Source organism: Thalassophryne amazonica, chromosome 23 (genome assembly GCF_902500255.1).
Source record: "Thalassophryne amazonica chromosome 23, fThaAma1.1, whole genome shotgun sequence".
Lineage (NCBI taxonomy): Eukaryota > Metazoa > Chordata > Actinopteri > Batrachoidiformes > Batrachoididae > Thalassophryne > Thalassophryne amazonica.
Genome location: NC_047125.1, coordinates 6,839,516 through 6,864,629, shown reverse-complemented (window position 1 = coordinate 6,864,629; position 25,114 = coordinate 6,839,516). Strand labels below are relative to the sequence as shown.

General features: G+C 41.3%; 2 protein-coding genes across 8 annotated transcripts in view; both read left to right on the top strand.

Moving 5' to 3' along the window:
* Nucleotides 1–160: 160 nt before the first annotated feature.
* On the top strand, nucleotides 161–6,645 carry LOC117505194 (potassium channel subfamily K member 1). The gene is made up of 3 exons (XM_034164764.1): nucleotides 161–507; nucleotides 4,797–5,192; nucleotides 6,305–6,645. Exons 1-3 carry the CDS (start codon nucleotides 183–185, stop codon nucleotides 6,616–6,618), a joined length of 1,035 nt encoding a protein of 344 aa, XP_034020655.1. The 5' UTR covers nucleotides 161–182; the 3' UTR covers nucleotides 6,619–6,645.
* Nucleotides 6,646–18,924: 12,279 nt separating this feature from the next.
* The window catches only part of ehbp1l1a (EH domain binding protein 1-like 1a), a 99,421-nt gene continuing 93,231 nt past the window's right edge, over nucleotides 18,925–25,114 (top strand). For all 7 annotated transcript variants that reach the window (XR_004558845.1, XR_004558844.1, XR_004558843.1 and 4 more), the window contains exon 1: nucleotides 18,925–19,148. Coding sequence is in view for 1 of the 7 variants with exons in the window: in XM_034164107.1 (XP_034019998.1) it covers nucleotides 19,045–19,148 (104 nt within the window). In the remaining 6 variants the exon portion in view is untranslated. The remainder of the gene's footprint in view (nucleotides 19,149–25,114) is intronic.

Here is a 25,114-nt window from a genome sequence, read left to right as displayed (position 1 = left end):
TGGACTCAAGATGCAGATTTGGAATAAAACTTTGCTGTACTCTGAAACCTGAACTGGTTTGTTTGCAACACCTGCCAAGATTTTGGCTTACGTTTGTGTGTAACCTGCTCTACCTTTCTAAATATTTAAAGGCTGTCCAGCTGGAGTGTCTGATTGCTCCGATGCGGCGGTGAAAGCGGACGATGCCCTCGCCGGCTCTCTTCCTCCGGGCCAATGCCTTGGCCTTCCTGGTTTGCGGCTACGTGCTGTTTGTGCTGCTGGGTGCCCTGGTGTTCCGCACCCTGGAGATGCCCGTGGAGAAGAGGATGCGAGCAGAGATGGAGGAGCTGCATCACTCCTTCCTGCAGGAGAACCCCTGCATGCAGGACGGCAAGCTGAGCGAGCTGCTGGGCGAAGCTGTAACCGCACACCGCCGTGATGTAGCTGTTCTGCAGGCTGACGGCGAGGAGCGCAGCTTCGGCTTCACCTCTGCGCTTTACTTCATCATGGTCACTCTGACCACCATGGGTGAGATACAGTAGCTTTAGTTCTAGAGGTGTATTCAAACGTGGATGAACTTTTACGTAGGGGAGTAGTTGTTTGTCTTGATATTGCGTTGTGTCTTCATCTTTGAGGAGTTGGTGTGGAGCAACGGTGTCCACTTTACTGTCAGAAGGCCCGGTGTCGCCAACCGAACGGTCCACCTAAAAAAATCGGTCCACCTTTTGCATCAGTGCATGTGCCATTTTGGATCACAGCAGCACGTCTGAGACGGAGTCTCTTCACCCAAAGCAATCAAATGGATTAATGTGATTATTAACCATCAGATGATGAAGGTAAAACCTCTTAAATCATTCTAAAGTCAGTTTTAAGCAGAAACTGCGAAATTCGTCACGTATGATGAACTGCATCATCAGCGGGACTGATTTTTAGGGGGACTGTTCGCCGACCAAATGGTCCCCCTAAAAATCAGTCCCCCACCAATGACGTTGACCAAACGGTCCCCCTAAAATCTATCCCTCCCTGATGGCGCGGGTTCATGGATTATCACCTCGTTTCTGCTTCAAACTGCCTCCAGTCACCATCTATCTTAGCGACAGATATCTGAAATTTTTATACAACAATCACTTCCACATAAATTCAGCATTATTTCATCATGAAAGGCGGCAGAAACAATCAGAGTGCTGCGGCTAACCAAGCTGCTAGCTGATGTGTTCACTGCACGTCGGACATTTCAAAGCGTCACAGAATTTTGCCTCGTTTCTGCTTAAAACTAACTTTAGAATGTTTTAAGAGGTTTTACCTTTATCATCTGACGGTTACTAATCCTCTTAATCCATTTGATCACTTTGGGTGAAGAGACTCCATCTCAGATGTGCTGCTTTGGTCCAAAATGACGCATGCGCAGATGCAAAAGGCGGACCATTCGGTTGGTGACACCGGTAGTTAGAAAGTCAGTTGGATTTCAGTAGAAAAATGTCTGAGCAATGTGGACAGTGGAATGTAGAAAATGTCTTCAGCTTGATTTAAAATATACTTCAAAAATAAAATAAACACCTGCCCGAATGAATAGCATGCATATGAACATGTAGTTATCTCAACATCGTAAGCAGAGGAACTGCACAAAATCTACAAACAATCCATGAACAACAACCACAGGATTGTAAGATTTTGCAACAGAAAGTGAAAGTGCAAAGTATGGAATCCCCCAAAAGACACATTTTCTACCAGGTCTTCTGTCAACTGGACCTTCTGAAAACGGGGAAGACCCCGGAGCAACAGTGGTTCAGTCCAGCCTTCCACAGGGAAGCAGAGACGAGAGCCAAGGCGAGTTGCTACCTTCAGATTGCTAATAGATCTACTGAAACAAATTGCCCTGCAGTGTGGCCATTGGACATTACTATTTTCAATGGAAGGGTTGTTTGATTGTTATTTTCTAATATACTCCTGAGGTTGATTGGGGATTAGTGTTTATCCCCAGATACTGTAGTAAGAAAGATACAGGGTACTTCCCCAGCAGAGTCTGCAATAAATATACAGTCTGGTGTGCTGGGACAATGGACATGAAGTGTCTTGTCAAAGGACACAGGTAGCAGGGCTGGAAGTTAAAGCCGAGTCTACATACAGGTATTCAACCGCTATACCTACCTGCTCAAGAAGAAATAGGTCTTACGTAGGCTCTGAGGCCCAATGATCCCAGTGCTTTAACCCTCAAGTCATGATTGAAGCAGGTATTGCACCACCTCCCATCTGTTGAGAAGTTTCTACAGGCGCAGGACCCAAGACATCCACTATACCATTATCAAGATTATAAGAAGACTCAAGTCCAGACAGTTTCATGGTTGTACAGAGTCTAAACCCTAAGGGCTCTGCCAAATACCGACTAGACCAATGGAAAAGTCTAGACAATCTACCTCCAAATGAAACTTTCCAGAGTCCCTACCTCATGGTACCCACTTGCCAAGAAGGAAATGGGCTTCCCTGAACAGAATCAGAAGGGGAGTAGGCAAAACCAGAGATAAACTCCTGAAATAGGGACGGGTGTACTCAGCCAAGTGCCCGTGGGCACCAAACCATGCGACATATTCTCCATGATTGTGAACTGGGCCCAAATATCACTCAAGAAGACCTATATGAGGCCAACCAAGAAGTCATGAACTGTTTGCAGAACTGGCACGAAAAAATATGAAGACAATGAAGGGACTTGTTTACTCGACGTGGGCTAATGTAGATGAAGTTTGTTGTAAAGTCACGAACAATCCGTATGTTCTTTTTTCCCTCATCTACCTCCATACGTCTTGATGTGGCAGCCTATTATAAGCCTTTTCCACATCAATAAACACCAAATCCAAGTCTTAGTGTGACACTCTACGTGTCCATGAGCAGGGTTAGGAGGGTTACTTTAAAAATGTATTCCAATACAGTTACTAGTTACCTGTTGAAAAATGTAGTCAGTAATGTAATCCAAGTACCATAATATTAAACTAATGTAATTCGATTTACTTTCAATTACTTCTGGATTACTCCAATATCAAATATGCTAATACAGACAAAAACTAAATTTAAATAGTCTTGACTACATAGTACAGTTTATTAAGCAAAAATAAAACTGTTTCTTTTACATGGCATGCTCTGTTTTACTTCACATTATGTATTAAGAGCACCCAAAATATTGTTTTAAACACACCCAGTGTTCACCTGCTAAATTTTCAACCAAAAAATGGCAAACAAATGAAGGATAATGAAAACTCGGGCGGTGTGCGGATGAATTTGTAATTAAAAGTGGCTTGCAGAACAATATACAAAACAAAAAAAGTCTGTTACTTGTTCAGTAAAATTACTTTAGTCTTTCACGTAGCATTCGCGCCATGTTTAACGTATCAGTTCACTTATTGAACTTTCAAAATAAGAACAAAAGCATAATGAAAACCATTAAGTAAATACTGTCAGTAAGGAGGCGTGATCGCCATTTTAATTCCGGGCAAGTTAGTGATTTGCACACATAGAAGTTCAAGAAACAGGTGGAATATGCCGGAGAGCTGCGCATGTTGGCAAAGCCACAAGTGGAGGAACAAGGGAGACAATATTTCCTTCCATAAGTACGTGGTTTTGGTTCTTCTTGTCACTTTGTCCGTGATATTTGGTTGATAAACAGCTGTATGTTTCCTGTCGTACCTGTGTCGCCTGATGACACGGACCATTAACTCTTCACTTATGTCTAGTTGATATTTTCCACTGCTAGACCAGTGTCTAGTTAAAATACTTGTCGTTAGTGATTAAAATTGTTCGATAAGACTGGGGATTTTTTTTTTTTTTAATTTGCAACTTAAAATAATGAGATTATAATGACCCGCGCTGTGCTGCTCACAGTCACACCCACACAGAGAGATGTGCACACACACCACAGACTTCATGAATGAAACTTGGTTAATAAAGGATAATTGTGTAAAAATATAATATATGTATGTATTGTAATGGTTTTAGGAGCCGCGCTGCGTTGAACAGAGCAGCTGCAGCAGGACGCCTCAGCTCAGCAGCTTGAACAGCGCAGATCCGTGTAACTTTCAACACTAATATTTGAGAATGTGTGTGTGTGTCAGAGTAAGTTTAATACTTTCCGGACATAATTTAATGTAATTTAATTTTACTGGCTCGATATCCAGGTCAAAATGGCATTTTAACACGTATTTTGCGAGCATTTTTCTGAGTGTGTTCAGTCGCGAATCTCCATTGAAAATGCATTAACATGCAGGAACTTCATCAATATTTTGCCCGGTTAGGAGACGTCATGTCGCTGTCCATGAAGGGACGTTTTCATTTCAAAGAAAAAAAATATATTCAGATAATATCATAAAATGCCTTAAAATTGTAATCCTGCGAACTAATCCCCATTTTTACTAAATATACCTGTAATCTGAATACATATTTTTTTCTGTAACTGTAGCAGAATACGGTTATGTTTTTTTTTTTTGTTTTGTTTTTTGTATCCTAATTACGTAACGCCATTACATGTATTCCGTTACTCCCCAAACCTGTCCATGAGTGGTCCTCGCCTGTTCGCAAACCGCTCTGCTCCTCGCCAAGGGTGGACTCGTTTTAGCCTTACTTCAACATTTCTTCTCTATATGTGGCATCAGTTTGACAGATATGTGTGTTTTTGGGAGGCTGATACCGATACCGATATTAGGGAGTAATATTATAACGATATATCTGCTGATATATACATAACAAATTGCAATGATTCTGACGCTTAAATTTTTCATCTTCAACATTTTTGGTGATCAGTCCCTTAAATTTTTTTTTTCCTTCTCCTGCAGGTTCTGACTCGTTCAGCCCCATGTCAGATCAGGTCAAGCTGTTCTTTATTGTCTACTGCTCCCTGGGCATCCCCCTCACCCTCTTTCTCCTCACGCTCCTCTCTGACCTCCTGCTTCCTTTCATCACCAGCGCTCCCATCCATTACCTCCACAAGTACTGGTCCTTGTCCTACAACAGGGCGGCACTTGTCCACGTTGGACTTCTTTTGGGGCTTCTTCTTGTTGTCCTCTTCCTCTGCCCTGCTCTGATGTTCCGTCTGATGCAACCAGAGTGGAGCTTCCTAGACGCGTTATTCTTCTGCTTTGCCATTTTGAGCACCGTCGGCCCAGGAAGCTCCTCAGTGGGGAGAAGCTGGGTCCCAGGAACCAGAGAAACACTGGAACTCATCACTACATGTAAGAGGAATGATTTGAGAAACATATTCACTGGTATGTGACCTATCATCAGGTCTGTGAGGGTGCACTAGTGCCGCTCATTGCACTATCCACCAACACCGCGGTACAACACTGCAACAATGGCGCCAATAAATACCAATCTCATTGGGGGTTAGCAACTTAATTTCCAGCCCTGACATATGCACAAGTTCAAGTTCATTGGGGTCAAAGGTGAGAGTTCCACCAGCAATGAATTGGGCACAGTAGTCTTGTTCAAGGGTGGGTGCTAAAGGATTAAAATATGACGCAATAATCCTACATCTGGGCACAGCTCTTGTCTGCCCCCCTATCGGAAACACGCCACTTTCGCTGAGTTTTTGGACCAATTACACGGCAAACAAAGTGGAAATGCCCTGGTGGAAAGTGGACATATGTTGGGGTTTGTTTATGACCCGGAGCTCAGACAAGTCGAGGTGGTGAGAACGGAGCTACTGTGGCTAGCTGTGTAGGCTATACACTTACCGACATGACCTCTCACATTTACCTCGTCTTCTCTTCTCCACTGGGAACTGAAAAAAAACTGCACTTTTCGCGACTGCTTCGGTGATTGCAGCCAAAAACAAAACAGTATGCCATTTTTCTGTTACAAGTGACGCTGTTTGTAGGGAGAGACTCCCCAGGCGGAGTATGGGAGTGACGGCACAAACCATTTGGAGGATGGGGGTTTCAGCGGAAACCATTTTAAATCGCCACGTCTTCAACCGGCACATTCGCTAGTTGGTGGCGACTATGCGTTTAAGTTTACCAAGCTGGGCCAAGCGGTTTGCACTGAAAGACCCACACTCCACCCGGGGATTAGTCTCCTGTATTTGTGGAGGATGTCCCTGGATGTGGTCATATCACGCAGGGGTTCAAACGAGACTGTGCCAAGAAAATTTTATCCTAAACAAGATGACCACGTCCATACTGATTCCCTATTTGCCCTACGTATGTCATAAAACTTGGTGTCTTCAAGCGCGTAGGTGGTGTCAAATACATTAACCTGAGTCCTGCTCATCAATCTAAATATCTAAATAATTGATTTTCTGTGTGATGATTTTCTCTGTGGAACCTGACAGTCTGCTCTCTCACAGGTTACCTGCTGGTGAGTCTGGTTGTGATTTTTACCTTTAAGGAGACTGTCCTACGGGTTTCCCAGGTGCGTACCTTGATCAGGTTCTTCGTCGGTCCGCAGTTTGGACAGCTGGAAGGTCTCCATCTCAATCAGCTGACACTTAGTGGACAAAGCTTTGAGGAGCCGCGGTACTCCCTGTCCATCTGTACCGTCTCCTCCGCACAGTCCTGTTCGAACCACCACGGAGACACCACCTGGTCTGTGAGAACCACCAGCTGTCTGTCACACACAAAGCAGTCTACAAGCCTTGGGACAACAGCGCCGCATGTTTAAGCGTCTCAACAAATTATGTCAAATCACTGAGATTGAAGGGAATTTCAGTTGTTTGCAGGGCTTGTGTTCTTTTGGCTCCAGTAAACCTTTACACGTGCAGTTGGGAAACATTTTTTCAGGTTTATGTTGTGTCTTCAGACATTGTTCTCAGACTCTAGTAGTTGCTTCCTTAAATAAATTAACATCCTTTAAACCTTGTCTTTCTTTTGGTTTCCATCAAAACAGTAATGATCAGGTAGAGCTCTGTGGTGTCAGGTAGGGGGCAGTATAGACCTCACACTCACTCATCTTCAACCCTTACTCCAATTGAAGGCCACAAAAGGGGGAGGCGGGGTGCACTCTAAACAGGTAGATCCCATGACGTCCTTGCTGAGGCAAAGGTGCTAACCACTAAACCACTGTGCTGCCCCTCAGTATAGACCTACGTACAACAACAAAATAGCCAAGGCATGGTAGCCTTAAAAATACATAGGATGTAATTTTTAAATCTACCAGACAATCTTTTGTGCCACTATTAAATTGGTTCTAACAACATGTACTCTAACAACTCAAGCAAAGCTGGATGGGACACACACATGCTTTGAGTTGCATTGTTTCTGTGTAGGCTCTCAGTTGTCCAGGTGGTTTCCATAGTAGAGAAGCTTGAATCTTCGACTGGACTGGGTTGCTTGACGCGAGGACGTTTCGCTTCAAATCGCAGAAACTTCCTCAGCTAAAATTCTTGCTCTGGAAGTCTGACTTCTGTCTGACTCTTGTAGAGAGGAATAAAACAAAAGCCAACAAAAACTGGAGTTTTAAACCTAACCAGGCCCCCTCCTACTGAGAGGCATACTGCTATAGGCTAGTGACTAAACAATAGCTTTAATTAGCAACTATTGTGCTCTAGTTAGCACTCTCCTAATGACGACAACTGTCTCTACTTTGAGTTGCATTCCATGTTTTACGTAGGAGCCACCCTACAAAGAAACAACTATATGGAAAACTGCCAGCCATATAGTCCGTCAAAGGCACACGCACTTCGCTGGATCCTGGCATCATGCTAAACAAGCGCTAGCTAGCGACCTTTACTTCTGGACACTTACACATGGTCGCACTCAGGTTGGCCGACAACCTATGTCGACCAAATGCTCAATAGGCGAGATGTCTACCTGTTGACCTCTAGTATTTGACGCAGGACTTTGATGGATAGCGTGCCCAAGTCATCAATGTCTGAGCTAGTTTGATGTGATCATGATGACAAAATGCAAAATATGACCATTTTATTTGAAATAAATGGCCATTTTTTGCATTTTCTAGGCCTAGGGTACTTGAGAAGTTGGGTAATAGACCAGGAAGAACTTCCAACAGCCCTTGGTTTTGTATATCAAGTTATTCTGGCGCACGTTTACTAAATTTGTTTGTTTTTGGTCATTTGTAGTACTATAGTATGATAGGGCACATAGTGCAGTGTAGTGCTTTTGCCTCACAAAGAGCTCTGGTATTCAAAGGTCATCCATCCCCTAATCTTATACATAGTGAGTTGCATCAAAAACGGCATTGAGTGTAAAAGTTGTATAAAATCCATATCACATCTGCTGTGGCAGCCCTGAAGTAGGAAGAAACAGTACTACTAATACACAGGACTATGTGTGAAACACAGTAAATGTCTCTGTGTCTTTGATTTTTGAGGTTGCGACACCTGGAAAGACCTCAAGAATAATGCTGGGGTCCATTTACCTCAAAAGTTTTGTTTTAACTGGGAATGACACCACACCCAAGTTGAATATGTTCCATTTTCCACACACCTCAAGTTGGAAAATTAGGTGGATGCCTCCAAGATTTTGGAGTAGAGTGCTAAAAAAAAACCTTCACCAAAGAGTCCACCATTTACCACTTAGTTTGTAACTTGGTGTACACATTCATCGTTAGCAGCACCAGTTGAGAAGCACATTACGTGATATTTTATGCATAAACATATTGCAGCAACATGTCAACAGACAGCAGTAGGGCAGTACTTTGTGCATAAATTGTTAATTGAGACACACAAATACAGGCTTGTCCAAAAAAACCCCCATCAAAACTACAGCTTTTACTACTAGTGTGCTACATGTTGAATTGCAAACTTTGATATGTGGGGTTCGTATGAGTGAATGAGTTTGAATTCTGACTTCAGGCAGCGTTTCTGTGGGGCATTCCAACCTCTGAGTACAAATGAACCATAAAGATCTAGGATTTCGATGACGTCTTGGCCATCAAAAGTGCATCTGTACACATTTTAATTGTTGAACTTGTAGAGACATTCATGTTTCTGGGTTCTTGGCCTTTGGTATCAAAGAGGCGCCTGGTGACAGCTCATGGATAAGTGTTTGGCAATGCTGATAACCTATGTAGTGTGACTGTAGGGCATTTGGGGCCGGAACGGTGGTGGGATTGAACCCCGGACTGCTCACACTAAAGACCAGAACTCTACCAGGTCAGCCAAAGGGGGATTCCCCATTAGCCAAGCTAGCAAGAACGTCTTTTCAATCCGGACTTCATCTTGCTATAGTAGGAAAAGGAAGGTCCAAGTCTTTAGGCTCCTGATGTTTCCTGTCTTGCTGTATGGTGTCTTTGGTACTAGGTACTAGGTCTGTTTGGAGGATTCTTGGGTACCACTCAAATTGCCTTGTGTCAAATGTGCGGTTACTTCGGGAGGCTAAGGTAAGCTCGTGTAGGCATAGGCGTAGGAGGTGGGGTCTATTTGGGGCGGGGCGACACCAAATTTGCCCGAATTTCAGAAACCCCTATGACTCTTTAAATTACCATATATTTATATACCCATATTTATATTTATATTAGTGACCAAATACAACCCCTGGCAAAAATTATGGAATCACCGGCCTCGGAGGATGTTCATTCAGTTGTTTAATTTTGTAGAAAAAAAGCAGATCACAGAAGACACAAAACTAAAGTCATTTCAAATGGCAACTTTATGGCTTTAAGAAACTATAAAAAATCAGGAAAAAAAATTGTGGCAGTAACGGCTACTTTTTTAGACCAAGCAGAGGGAAAAAAATATGGACTCACTCAATTCTGAGGAAAAAATTATGGAATCATGAAAAACGAACGCTCCAACGCATCACTGTTGCACCACCTCTGGCTTTTATAACAGCTTTCAGTCTCTGAGGCATGGACTTAATGAGTGACAAACAGCACTCTTCATCAATCTGGCTCCAACTTTCTCTGATTGCTGTTGCCAGATCAGCTTTGCAGGTTGGAGCCTTGTCATGGACCATTTTCTTCAACTTCCACCAAAGATTTTCAATTGGATTAAGATCCGGACTGCAGGCCATGACATTGACCCTATGTGTCTTTTTGCAAGGAATGTTTTCACAGTTTTTGCTCTAAGATGCATTATCATCTTGAGAAATGATTTCATCATCCCCAAACATCCTTTCAATTGATGGGATAAGAAAAGTGTCCAAAATATCAACGTAAACTTGTGCATTTATTGATGATGTAATGACAGCCATCTCCCCAGTGCCTTTACCTGACATGCAGCCCCATATCATCAATGACTGTGGAAAATTTACATGTTCTCTTCAGGCAATCATCTTTATAAATCTCATTGGAACAGCACCAAACAAAAGTTCCAGCATCATCACCTTGCCCAATGCAGATTCGAGATTCATCACTGAGTATGACAAAGGGTTTTGGGAATGAAAATTTATAGGGTGATTCCATAATTTATTCCTCAGAATTGAGTGAGTCCATATTTTTTTCCCTCTGCTTGGTCTAAAAAAGTAACCGTTACTGACTGCCACAATTATTTTTCCTGATTTCTTATAGTGTTTCTTAAAGCCAGAAAGTTGCCATTTGAAATGACTTTAGTTTTGTGTCATGTCTGTGATCTGCTTTTTTTCTTACAAAATTAAACAACTGAATGAACATCCGCCGAGGCCGGTGATTCCATAATTTTTGCCAGGGGTTGTAGCAGTTTGATTGTTTACATTAATTGCGAAAATAAGTCTGACAACATTTTAGGTCATTCTATTCTGTCTACATGGCCCATGCCCGAATTTCCCAGTCCATCTGCCCGAATTTGAGCATTTTGCGAGCCCGGGGGAGGGGCGGTTGCCCCCCCACCTCCTACGCCTATGCGCTTAGGGAATTCACGGAAGGACCTCGTGTACTAAGTAAGTGATATGGGGGAACTTCAGCTACGACATTTTGGACATGTGTCTCGCTTCTCCGTAACATGATACTAGAACTTTAACTTTTGAGAATTTTCCTACTGTGACGTGTAGGAAAACTAATTCGCCATGTTGGTTCCATTTGCTGCAACTTTGCTCTTCACTGTTTGGATGGTTCTTGATCCACCAGGTCTCTGCAACCACTGTGGACTGTGGTTGCCACTACATTTCCGTCTTTGCGTGTTTGACATCTCCTATTGTACTATTTTACTTATTTGGTAGCATGACCAAAGCAGATGGTCACCACACTACATGTGGTCTGCTTGAGGTTCCTTCCTGTAAAAAAAAAAAGTACTTCCAGTCACTAAGTCCTGCATTATACTGTAGTTTCCAGGCTTCTCCTTGATGACAACCAACAAAACAAATCTCCACCACATATAAACGGCCTCCAGCACTTTACAGACTGAACAGCAGGGGGCGTTCAGCAGCTTTTGCCACAGAACCCTTTGTGTAGTTCATCAAAACAGGGATGTCACAACTCATTCCCTCATATTTCGAGCCACACACTGACATCTATGAAGCCTTTATGAATATTTGGCACTTTAATCGTGGTGTAATGTGGCCCTTTCTGGGAGGAGGGGCCTGTTTTGTCCCCACCCCTTAGAGGAGGTATCAAAAGTAGTGAACAAAATGAGCATTTTCCAACCTGTTTACACACAATGTTTGTTCAAACTTAAGCACTGCCCTATTTGTTGTGTAATTAAAACCAGAGAGCAAATACCTCAGTTAAGACCCAAAAGTCATCTCTTGGTTTACCTTTATTTTATCCTGATTGCTGAACTTGATTCCTGATCTTTGATCCTAATCACTCATGTTACTTGACACAGGTTATGTTTTTGTTGCCATTTGCCTCCTTTTTTTTTTTTTTTTTATTAATTTGGTCTTTGATCCTGTATTCAAAGGATACCGCTGGGTTCCGCTGAAATGACTTTAACAAATGAATGGTGAGAACTTGGATGAGAGGGAACATGGTTGTTTCTCTGGGTGTGATCCAGCGCATAGGTGCCTCAAGGTGAAGGACCCAAGCAAATGGAAAAGGCCAAGGGAAGGATGGACCAATTGTCTGCCTGGGTAGTCGTGATCTGTAACACCAGATGGCTCACAGGTTGGTGGATGTGGCAATGCCCAACACTGGCGCACTCTTGTAGACCTGACTTGTACTCAAGACCCTACATCTACACCAAATTTCATTGAAAACCGTTTGCATTGCTTTGAGATATCTGACATCCAAGAAGAAAATCTGCAACAAAAACACTGATTCTTTGACGGAGGGAAGAGAACTGTATTTTCCAGACTGTAAGTTGTCACGCCTTTCTTCTGTATGTGGAACTGTATGTGTTGTGTGACCTTATGTTGAAGATCTGCTGATGGACAGCTGGCAGGTGTTCGCTTTATCCGGACTATATTTATCGAGGTCACACCGCCGAGCGCGGACAGATCGGGTTCCTCTCCCAGTGGAAAACCACAAGTCAGTGTCCTTTCACAATCATCACATGTTCATTTTCAGTTTAGCTTTTTATCCTCTCCTTGGTATGAACCCTCAATGAGCAGTGTCACACTGTTCAAGGCAGCTGATACAAGCAATATTTAAGTCCCTTTATGACATCAAAAAGCCTATAAGTGACTTGGCTCATGCTAAAGGTGGCTTGCTAGCTACGTGATGCTAGTGGCTTTTCATAGCAATGTTAGCTTCTTAGCAACACGTTATGTGATGCAATTGAGTTTTCATGCTAGCATAAGCCTGTTGATCCTGGTCTTTCTTTCTGATCACTCATCTTTAATTGTTGGGCTTTGATCTAGATGTTTGTTTTGAATTTATGTCTTTTCATCTTGATTGATTTTCATTGTGATCCAAAGCTTTGTTCCCAATCTCTTATCTTTCATGGTTAATCATTGATCTTTTATAGTGATTGCTGCAGTTTCATCCTGACTGGTTATCTTTGATCCAGATGATGGAGCTTTGATCCTGATTGCTGACCTGTGATCCTGATCTTCTTTTTCCCTGGTCACTCATGTTTTATTGTGACATTTGATTCTAATTGCTGTCATCTTCATTGGTTAACTTTGATCCAGATCACTGATTGATAGCCTTTGAGTGTGAACTTTATTGCTGATCATTCATCGGTGGAGGCTGGTCTTTAACCATGACCTTCGATTGTGATTGCTGCCCTTTCATCCTGATTGATGATGGATTTTGATCCTGACCACAGATCTTTGATCCCGATCACTGATTTTTGCTCTTGATTTGTTGATAACTGCTGATCTTTGATTATGTCCGTTCTACCTCACCAGGCAAGTCAAGTTTCTGTTGTTTGTCTCACTTGCTTTGATCATCTGAAGTAGACAGTTCTCAAAACTGCGGCCATGGAGAAAAGAGACCAGTGAGGGAAGCCACCAAGACACCCACAACAACTCTGAAGGAGTTGTAGATATCTGTGGCTGGGATTCTACAGCGTGGAGAGGACGAGAGTCTATGACACCCTCTGGATGGGATACCAGTCTGAGGAAGATTACTTCCCCAGTTGAGGCCTTGTTTGAAAAAGGTCAGTAGCACTCAAGGATCTTCTGAAGAGACCTGGTACCAAAAACTTCCATTCATCACCTTTGGTCACTGCTCAGAGTCCAACTCTTATAACCATACAGAAAGACAAGAAGCACCAGCACCTTGTGTAAAAGCATTGGCTTTGCCAAACCCCTCTCTCCAGCAGCGTCATGAGTCCATAAGCTCTTCCCAGGAGCAGCTCAACTTTATGGGTCGAGGTTCCAGAAACATAAATGTTGCTGTTGACGTACGACACTTTCACTATAACCAGACACACCACTAACGGTCGAGTTCAGAAAGTTATTGAAAGTCTGGATCTTAGTCTTGATCCAAGTGAGGCAAAAACTCAGATATTACAACTCCTCGCTCAATTTCTCAGGTAGTAAAAATAGGGAATCCATTGGTTCCACAAAGATCCCAGTGTTGTCTGCAAAGTCGGTGAGCCTTTTCCTCCCAACAAATACACCCAGTTCCATAGACTTCACAATCCTCCCTAACAGCCAGTTCATGTAACCACCGAAGAGTAGATGCCGGAATACCAGAAGATTGTACCTCCACTCCGAGCAGTCCTATGATGTCCAACAGCTTAGTGTGGATCCTCTGAATTCACTTGGACTTAACTGCTGTTGTTTGAGCCTTGACCCTCGCAAGAGCTTTGGTCTGAGAAGTTTGGAAAAATAAAACTGGAATATAAATCCACTCCATTTCCGTAACATTGTCACACATACTCTAACATCACCTGGAGGTTTTATGGACACATGGTTTTGGTGAAGGTACTCTATAGTCCTGCTGCGGGTTCTATGGTTATGCTACAGTTGTCATCACATGGAGCAAGCCTGGCACGTTACATCATCACATCATACGCTAGACTGGTGCAGCCTCGCCCTAAATCACATCTGGCGGCTGTGGTCTTCACCCTTCCAAGATGTGCATCAGTGAAAGTGAAAACGGGGTTCGAAAACTGGATTGGACTTAAGTTGGATATTATTGTTGTAGTTGTGGAAAGCCACCATCTATTGTCTGATTATATCACCACACATATGAGAAAACCAGCGGCTTGAAACGAACTTCTTGTGTAATGCAACGCTAGAACAAACTCTTATTTCTGTGGCAGAAGATCTGAGAAACCCATGGATAGATTTCCTCCTCATAATGTATCATATGTTCAGGACCAGGACCGATACCAAAGTCCGATCCTTGGCGAATGCTGCTGATACCTTCAGACCAGAACGGAAGTTGGTAGACTCTTACTTCAAGCAGTCAAGTGATATCTTTATCCATTTTATTGCCTTCTTAACGCCACGACAAATCAATGTAATAAATGTTTGATGTCTGATTTGTGTCTTCGGGGTGTTAGTCAGTGTACTGTGTGTCCTCAGCCTACATTTTATTCCCAGCTGCTCCGTGTGTCAGCAACGGATTATAAATAGCATTAGGGCTGAACCGGAGATGTCCCTCGAGCCGAGGGGCCAATCGTTTCAGGGGAAAACCTCCCCCAGTAGCATCATGGGTACTTTTTATTTTGTATCCAATTGCTAATATCCACAAACAGAGATGAAGGAGACCTCAGTAAACACTGTTTAACTGGTCTCAAGTCTGTTTATATGTTTGTACTTGATAACACTACTTGTATTTGATAAATCTGCTGAGTCATGTATCAAGCTGTGGGTTGTTTCGGGCCAAATGATGACACCAGACATTCATATTGTACTTTGCCTTTGGACAAAAATATGTTCAAGATTCAACTTGTGGCAACACGTTCTCACACCCACCTCATCAAATATTGACCCAAAACCCTTGTCACAACCAAGTGTCAATATGTGTCAAGTTGGGTACTCCCTTCGTCCAGGGTAACCCAAGCATTAACCGGAACCCAAACATAGATAAATGTTCCCTGCTGTGTCAAGGGATGAGGTGAGAGTTGACCAGATGTTTAACCTGTTGCCCTGCACGTCAGTAAATGACGTGAAGATGATAGCCAACTCAACACATTGATGACAAAGGGTACTGACCAAGCGGAAATATGTCGTGAGTAGGTATTGAGAATGTCTAGCCAATGGATCAAAACATCTTCCAAAGTTGCTTTAAGTGTCATAGTAGTTAGAGAAAGAGGTGGGAGTAAGTCACCATCAAGTCAGTCTCAAGTCATCAATGTGCAAGTCCTAAGTCAAGTCTCAAGTCAGCTTGCAAACAATTGGTGGTCATTATGACTTGGGACTTGCTGATTCATGACTTGAGAGTGACTTGATGCTGACCTACTCCCACTTCTGGTTAGCGATATACAGTAGTGTTCAGAATAATAGTAGTGCTATGTGACTAAAAAGATTAATCCAGGTTTTGAGTATATTTCTTATTGTTACATGGGAAACAAGGTACCAGTAGATTCAGTAGATTCTCAGAAATCCAACAAGACCAAGCATTCATGATATGCACACTCTTAAGGCTATGAAATTGGGCTAAAGGGGGTGTTCACAATAATAGTAGTGTGGCATTCAGTCAGTGAGTTTGTCAATTTTGTGGAACAAACAGGTGTGAATCAGGTGTCCCAATTTCATAGCCTTAAGAGTGTGCATATCATGAATGCTTGGTCTTGTTGGATTTGTGAGAATCTACTGAATCTACTGGTGCCTTGTTTCCCATGTGACAATAAGAAATATACTCAAAACCTGGATTAATCTTTTTAGTCACATAGTACTACTATTATTCTGAACACTACTGTAATTTCTTTTCATTGCTCCAGTTTTTGCTCGGGGTTACTACAGCAAATCCAGTATGGTTCCGCGTGTCGATCTGACACGGTGTTTGTGCTAGATGTCTAATTTGAAATATATATATATATATATATATATATATATATATATATATATATATATATATATATATATATATATATATATGGCTAAATCTGAGTCCAAACACCAAGACTCACTGAAGGTAGCCAGTGCCTTACCATCTAAATAGGGATGAGAATGACTGGGTGAACTAGATACTAGATTCAAACTTCGCTCTCATTTGTTTAAAACATCATGTAAAACAAATATTTGTGGTTGTGTCCATTTTAGTATTGATAGTTTGGGTTATAGTTCTAGGTAGGGTTACCCTACATGTCACTAAGACGAGAAGGGAGTACCCAATTTGCCACATATTGACATTTGGTCATGACAAGTGTTTTGGGGTCAAGTAATTCAAAAGTATTCAGATTACAAGTAATCCAGAGTATTCCAGTTGCATCTTGTATTTGGTAACTGATTACTTTTCAAAGTAATCTTACCCAACTCTGAAAGTAACTTGTTCTTTCTCATTGTTGGTAAACAACACGAATGAGTCTCTCAATGATGTTTAACTTATACAGATTAGCAACCAACGGCATTGTCAAACCGTTTGATGAATAAAGTCGCCGTCTGTATTATCTGTCAGTTTAAAAAGTTTCTTTACATTTAAGGTAAACATTGACACGTGTACCTCCGTACAGATCCTCTCCACGCTACCAGACACTTTTAATGACAATTTTGCCCATTCAAGAATCGATTTACTTCAAAGTTCATGTCTTGCCCTCCAGGCTTCCTTTGTATTGCTGCTTAATCCTTGACAGTATTAGTGTTCTTACACAATGCTGAGTTGATTATTGCCGTTTCTGCGCATCTGGAAAGTTGGACCCCAAAATCTAAAATCTAAAAAAAAATAGGACCTAGGTTGAAAATCTTAAAATGTTGGGCATTTCTAGTTCGAAAGTCAATATAACATTATTATTATATGGCTGCGACGCTACGCGCGCTCTGACTGACTGGTCTGATATTTTCCAATATCACACCAGTTACCATGACAATCGATCTGGATTGCGTCTCAGATTTGTTACAAACACAAAAGTTAAAAACACGATTAGAAAAACCAAGTCAGACATAAATGTACTCCATAAAATTCTAAACTGCATCAGAAAAAACACAGATTGAAAGCTTACCAGCTATGAACGGGACCATCTGTTAGCTAGTTCTTCATGGCGGTGAAGCGAACAGGTCTGACTACGAGCAGTCAGCCGCTTTTATATTCGCGCGATATAAGTTTGTGTGTATAAATATATGGTAACCATATAATAAACATATTATTAACCTCGCTCGGTCTGTACGGGAATATCAGGCTGAGGACCGAGCATCAGCGAAGTCTGTGCAAAAAACACAAGGTCTGATATTTTCCAGGACAGACCTTGTGCTTTAATATATTCAGTGTATCTGAATGAATTTCAAGAATGCATTAGGAAAAGATTTTTATTAATTTATTGAACTCTTCATATCTTTTAGATACAACGGCGTTTTAGGGCCACGTTGAGGATTTTTTTTGTTTTATTCCAGACTTCGAGAATAAAGTCGTAATATTACGAGAATGAAGTCGTAATTTTAAGACTTCGAGAATAAAGTCATAATATTACAAGAAAAAACTCATAATATTACAATAAAGTTGTAAGAGAGAGAAAAAAAGCTTGATTCTGGAAATGAAACATTGACAGCACACAAAACTCCTCTGCAGAGTTTTTCCTCATAAAATTGCGTCTTTATTCTCGTAATATTATGACTTTTTTCTCTTAAAAATAAGCCTTTATTCTTGTAAAATTACAACTTTATTCTTGTATTATTATGACTTTTTTCTCTTAAAATTAAGCCTTTATTCTCATAAAATTACGACTTTATTCTTGTAATATTACGATTTTTTTTCTTGAAGTCTTAAAATTATGACTTTATTCTCGTAATATTACGACTTTTTTCTCTTAAAAATAAGCCTTTATTCTCGTAAAAATTACGACTTTTTTTCTCTTAAAAATAAGCCTTTATTCTCATTAAATTACGACTTTTTTCTCGAAGTCTTAAAATTACGACTAGCAGTGCAGGGCCTGGTTAGGATTTGGATGGGAGACCTCTTTGGAACACCAGCAGCTGTGTGTGTTTCTCCAGATGAAATTAAAACTTGTGCCAGCTACTGATGCGGATCTGGCTGTATCCTCTGTGGCAACCCTGAACACAAAAGGGGAGCAGCCGAATGGACGACAACATTCTCGTAATATTACGACTTTTTCTACAAAAGTCTACAAAAAGAAAAAGAAAAAAAAATTCAATATGGCCCTAAAACGCCACAGTTAGAAATAGATTTCCATTCACTGAAACTGAAATGATCCTTCATTCAAACATTTCTGTAAAATAAATTAATGACACAGTAATAATCAAATCCGATGCGGATCTGGCTGTATCTGTGGCGAACCTGAACACAAAACGTGAGCAACCAAATGGACAACAACATACTCGTAATATTACGACTTTTTATCGAAGTCTAAAAAAAAAAAAAAAAAAAATCAATATGGCCATAAAACGCCATCGTAGTTAGAAATCACTGTACGGTGCAAATATTTCTAGGGTGTGACCGCCGCTCTGCTTCTTTTTTTTTTCCTCTCCATCGAGGCTTTTATTTTGACAAGTCCAGGCGGAAGTGTATTGTTTTCTTTGTCTGCCTTGACGCTGCGCTCCGAGTCGAGGCGTGTGTTTGTTTTCCATCCCGGCAGAGGCGGCGGCGGTGACAAGAGCGGCGGAGAGGAGCTGTCAGTGTGGCAGGTGGTCCGGTCCGGTCCGCGGTCACACGAACATGTTCTTCAGTTCTTCTTAACACCGTGTCCGTGGGGATAATTTCACCATGACTTCTGTGTGGAAGCGGCTGCAGCGGGTCGGAAAGAAAGCGGCCAAGTTCCAGTTTGCCGCTTCCTTTAAAGAACTGACGGTGGAATGCACCAGCAAATGGTACGTAAATGACGTCACGCTCATTAAACGCCACGTTTGAGTCGTTATCATGTTATTACGTCATAATCGCACGCAGGGTGTGATCAGTTTTAAAAGTGGATCTCCCTGTTTATGAAATGCTGGCGACTTTTCTTTGCATTCTAGAGTTTTAAATGTTTGATGACGAGCTTTACACTTTACTTATGAACACGTTAGAGAACTTTAAACGTGAGCCTCCCTAATGTGTTTGGTTGTGCACGCGCAGTGAGCACGCCCTATTGCTTCCGCGTGTGTTAACAGGGTGACGTCAGAGTGGAATTAACCTGGCAGAGAGCTCACTCACACAGTCAGGATCATCCACACCACAGGTGACGCCATTGAGCTCAGCAGAATCTGTGCTTTTTGGATTTGAGTCATTTTTATAAAGGCTGTTGCTTGGCACCATCAGGCATCCTCGCACTTTCCAGTATTTTATTACACAATCTTGTGAAAAAGTCTAATGCCATCTCTTCTAAACATTTCCATACCTCCACTGGAATGCCATCTGGACCATCTGCCTTTCCACTCTTCATCCTCCTTATCGCTGCCTTCATATCATCCTTATTAATCTGCTAAACTTCCTGATTTACACTCTCCACAACATTCAACCTTCTTTGTCTCTCATTTTCTTCATTCAGGAGCTCCTCAAAATACTCCCTCCACCTTCTAACCACACTATCCTCACTTGTCAGCACATTTCCATCTGCATTCTTTATCACCCTAACCTGCTGGAGATCCTTTCCAGTTTGGTCCCTCTGTCTGGCCAAGTCCTTTTCTCCTTCCTTAGTGTTCAGCTTCATGTACAGTTCGCTATATCCTTCCATCACCATTGCTCATTGTCTTCCTTTCTCTGACACCCAGCCTCTTTGTCGCTGTCTCCCTCATTGCACTATATTACCATTTTGTAAACTTGTACTTTCACTTTTGCAGAAACCCTTCTTTTGCAAATCACATCCTGCCACATTCTCCATGAATTTAAACCTAAGACCAAGGTGAAGTTAGCTTTAGATGCTTCCCTCTTTTATTTTCAGACTGTTAGTGGTGTGAGGACGGTTAATTCAATTACAAACTCTCATCCGGAAACACAGCGGTTTCACTTAGGGACCATCAACAAATTACTGGCTCAGTCACACAAAACCAGTATTATTTTGAAAAACCATCTTGCAAACTTAACCATATTTGTACTAAATAAATTATAAGAAATATGATTTCCATAGTACACCTCCTGTGATTATTACTGTCATTAATTTATTTTGTAGAAATGTTTGAATAAAGGATAATTTCAGTTTCAGTGAATGGAAATCAATTAATTTACATCACTTTGTTTTTAACTGCTGTTTTAATCCACTTTCTAATGTTATGTGGATATTTTAATGAAGTTTCAGGCACTTGTGTATGGAAAAATCTTGATTTTTATTTTTTATTTTTCAGTACCTTCCATGTTGTTTGACCCATTGACTCCAAACTAGAGCCCGACTGATATGGATTTTTTGAGGCAGATGCCAATAATGATATTTGAATGAAAAAAATGCAGATAATCGATAAATCGGCTGATTTGCCGATAGCTGATAAATCAGCCGATATTATTATTATTTTTTAAATGAATAAAATGTTCTTTTTTGGACCCTTAACAAAAAAGGTATGAGCTAAAAGCTGAAGCTTTGTCCTCATATTGATTAACTTTATAACAGAGAAGAATTTTCAAGTTCAAAAAATGCAATCAAGAATTAAACCTTTGTGAAATTAGCAAATACATATCCTTAAAAAGAGTTGTGAAATACATCTGATCTTGTACCTCTTGTTGCTGCAACTTAGATATAGGTTCAGGATAAGGATATAGATTCTTATAAACTTACTTGTATGCTTTTGTCAGCCGATCAGTGCAGTGTGACGGCAAAGTACTGGGGCCGGTGATGAACACATTTAAGCAGGGATGTAAGCAGCTCTCAGTTGAATGGAGTCAGAGCTCCATCTACTGGACAAACGGTGCAAGGACATTTTACATTGCCGACACAAACATTATTCCAGTAACTGTTCTGTTTATGAGAAATTATCGGCGTTCTATCAGGCTTATATCCCGATATAAGCCCTTTTCAAAGTACTCACTATCGGCCGATAATATTGGCCGGCCGATATATCGGTCGGGCTCTACTCCAAACAGTGCATAATGGTCCTAACCTGGAAAAATAAGGCACAACTCATTTTGGTGGATTTAACAATGTCCATTTAACAAAAAGTTGCCCTTTTTTTCCTCAATAACTTCAATGTCATGCGGACAAGTGACTCCAAATCCATGCAGAATGGTATAACTTAATCTTCGTGCAAATGGGTGTTAGGTTGAGTGATCAGTCAAACTCACTGGTATGTTGACTAATTACCAACCAGTGCTGCACGGTGCAAAGTTTCTCCAGTCACAGCCACAGAAACCTTTAGCTCCTTCAGAGTTGCCTAGATGCAAGGGAGTAACTTTGATTTTGATATTGGTGGGGACACAAAAGTGTTCCAAGATAAAGATTTTTTTTTTTTGCATTACCAATCATAAGTTCATGTCATGCAGATGTTATAGGTTAATGAGCCATCCCAATCCTTAGGGGGGAGTTCTTTCAATCACAGGGTTGCAGGCTCAAATCCCAACCTTACCTCTCTTTTCCATCCATGATTGGAGTGACCTTAAGCAAAGCAACTAACCCAACATTGCTCCAGCTATACATTTAAATTGAATTCATCGAGGATGGATATTTAACACAAAGTATTGCAATGACCCTATCTGCTAGTGTTGTGACGTTCGTGAATAGGGATGGGTATTGATAAGATTTTATCAATATCGATGCCATTATCGATTCTGCTTATCGATCCGATTCCTTATCGATTCCCTTATCGATACCTCTTGAATTTTGTACTAAAAGTAGGCTTTACAGGTTTTCTATGTATTTCCTTGAGTCTTAAATTAAATAAATATAAAATTGCTCACTGTATCCTTGATCTCTGGACATAACTAAAAATAAACAAAACAGTGTTTCGCTTTGAAGTTATTAATTCCGACTGGACTCTATCGTTCTAACTTGACTTGTCAGAGAGCCGCGCAGCGTTTGGAGCTGTGTGAACAGAACGGAGGACGATTCTTGTTTCTTTCTCGCAACAAGACAGGAGTCCCAGTTAGTAACTTTAATCTGCACAAAAGTGACTCACGATTGACATATTCAGGGATGAAAGTGGTGAAAAACAAAAAAAGCTGAAACCCCAAATTACCCCCCAACACCACCTGCATGAAAATGAATTCTAGAAGCTCTGAAATGCAATCTGGGACTATTCCAGACAATAAACTGGAGTGAGTGCAGCATCCATTTAGTGAGAAAAAAAACAACTTTCCTTATTCAAATTCATCCCAGTAGTATTCTGCTCTTACTAGGATTCAGCAGTTTTCTAGTTTGGCAGATAGTTCTGGTGGAAATCACTGAAGAAATGAACAAACTGAAAATATGGTTTGACCGAAATAAATTGTCATTAAACTTAAATAAGACAGGGATGAAATGGAGGTGTAAGAGTCACTAGGTGTTCACAGGAAACACTTATTTATTTCTGTATGTATGTATGTATTTATTTATGTATGTTCATTGTTAGTTGGTTTTATATTTTCTGTTGTGTTTCTATTCAGGTTCTTTTTGTCTCTTTCTCTAAAACTGTATATAATAAGTATATATTGTATATAATAATCATTAGATTATTAATATATAAACAAAAATAATAAAAAAAATATTACAATTTGAAAACAAATGCACCCGAACGTGATGAGAGCTGCAACTGCTTAATGCTAACTTTAAACATTGAAAATGCCATAGTGTTAGCATCGCTCCCGTTTTTAAGTTATAAAATACATCTATCAACTGTTTCAGAAGAACATAACAGGTCGGTTTAACATAGAAAAGGTAAATAATACTCACAGACGTATGCTCTTTAGGGTTTTAGTGGGGGAAAATTAAGCGAAAGAACGAAAGAATAAACAAAGCAATCGAAGCACTGTTTCAATCTGTGAACCACTGCTTTGATTGGTTCAAGGTTCAAAGCAAAGCTGCACTGCAGAAAAGTTGATTCCGGACCCGCTGCAGGGTCTGTAATCAATGTAGAGAAATGATCATTTTCCTGACAAACACCCCCCAAAATAACGGCGACTCTGAAGGACCGATAACAGAATCGTTAAGCAAAAAGCTTATTGATGTCGGTGGATCAAATCATTTCTTAACGATACCCGAAAGGAACCGGTTCTCGATACCCATCCCTATTCGTGAATTAATCGATTCCCGTTTGTCTGTTATTGTGTCCGCCCGTGCAGTCTTTTAATAAGTTCCCTGCAACTGTGCAGTAGCCTAGCTGAGGGGGGCTTCGAGCAGTGGCATACATGTAACCCTTTATGTGCCATAATAATGGAGGACAGCGGTTTTATTGGTCATGATTACACAGTAGGGGGCTGAATATTGATAGGGACGTGACCCTAGCGTCCCTACCCAAAATTACGCCCTAGCCTAGATGTCTTGGTGGCTTCCCTCACAAGTTGTCTTCGTGCACAGACTGGTGTCCCTGTCCACATAGTTATGGACCTGATTGTAATGTTATGAGTTTTTGATGTGCTGGTGAGACGACTGCTTTTATCTTGGCACGTCAGACTTCCTTTAATTCCATTGTTGTTACGCGGCAGTCAGGGAGCCTCTCCAACACGCCGGCCCTGGCACGCCAACCTGTCACTCTGTTTATGTACACGACCTGACGCATTACACACACAAACCAGTACCAACACGTTTGGGGTTTGGGAGGCTTCAGCTCTTCAATCCTATCACTGTGTGTTCAGTCCCACAGGGAAAAATACAGGCAGCCATGAAGGTTCAACCGGTACGTTCAAGACCATAAGTATTTGGACAGTCAGTTCCACAGTCTTTGTAAGTGTGCCTCAAAGGAGTTGAAATAAAATCACATGAAGCATTTATGAAGTTCATGGACCCTCCATGATGGATAACCTGAGCATTTTCTAGTACTTAATTTGCATTCATAAATATAAACAGTAAAGTAAGTAAGTCCCTTCGGCTGCTCCCTTGTTTGCACTCGGGGTCGCCACAGCAAATCCAAGGTGGATCTGCATGTTGATTTGGCACATAAATATAAACAGTATTGTATCCTAAATCTGACTGGAGGACGGAGTTCTGATAGTGACTGACTGTGCAAGAAGGAGTGAGGGAAGCCACCAAGACACCCAACAACCTTTAAAGGAATTATCCTATTTATGTGGCTGCAAGTAGAAAAATTGGGGTAGCGCAACTTTTTGTTTGTTGCGTCCATCACCACTTACCACTTTGTGGAGGACTGGAGCCTTTGACCGATTTTCTTGTAGTAAAATCGTTCTCTGTTCCAGTCCTCGGTGATGCTGTACAGTTGATGGTACATCAGTCAAACGCTGCACTGTCCCTATTTTCTCCACTCACAGCCTCAGAATCCCTTATCCCCTTCACGGGTATCTTGATGGCTTCCCTCAGTAGTCTCCTTCCTATACAGTCGCGCAGTTTTTAGCCGAGGCAATCATATATGGCCATTAGGTATGTGTCCATCTGTCTGTCTGTACTTGGCATAAGTCCAATTCTATTACTGCCAGATTCTTCAAATTCACAGGGAGCATTCTTGGGACACAGACCTTGGACAAGTTCAAAGATGACTACTTTTGACCTATTTTAAGAGGTTAAAATGTCGCATTCTCTTTCGGTCTGTTGCGTTTTTGGTTTTGAGTGGAGGAGGTGACAGCCAATCAGAATCGAACGGCACAGTGACGTCAGTGGCAGTTTTCTCTAAAAACGCTACCTTCATTTGTGTTTATATAACATGTTTTTCATATATTCTGCAAAAGCTAGCGAGAAATAAACACTTGTAAAACTGAAACCGGTTTATGGAACCTAATAACACTTCTG

Coding starts and splice junctions, on each gene's coding strand:
- LOC117505194 (XM_034164764.1), top strand. CDS start 183: ATGCCCTCGCCGGCTCTCTTCCTCCGGGCCAATGCCTTGGCCTTCCTG. Junction 508..4,796: donor GGTCACTCTGACCACCATGG/GTGAGATACAGT, acceptor CTTCTCCTGCAG/GTTCTGACTCGTTCAGCCCC. Junction 5,193..6,304: donor ACTGGAACTCATCACTACAT/GTAAGAGGAATG, acceptor GCTCTCTCACAG/GTTACCTGCTGGTGAGTCTG.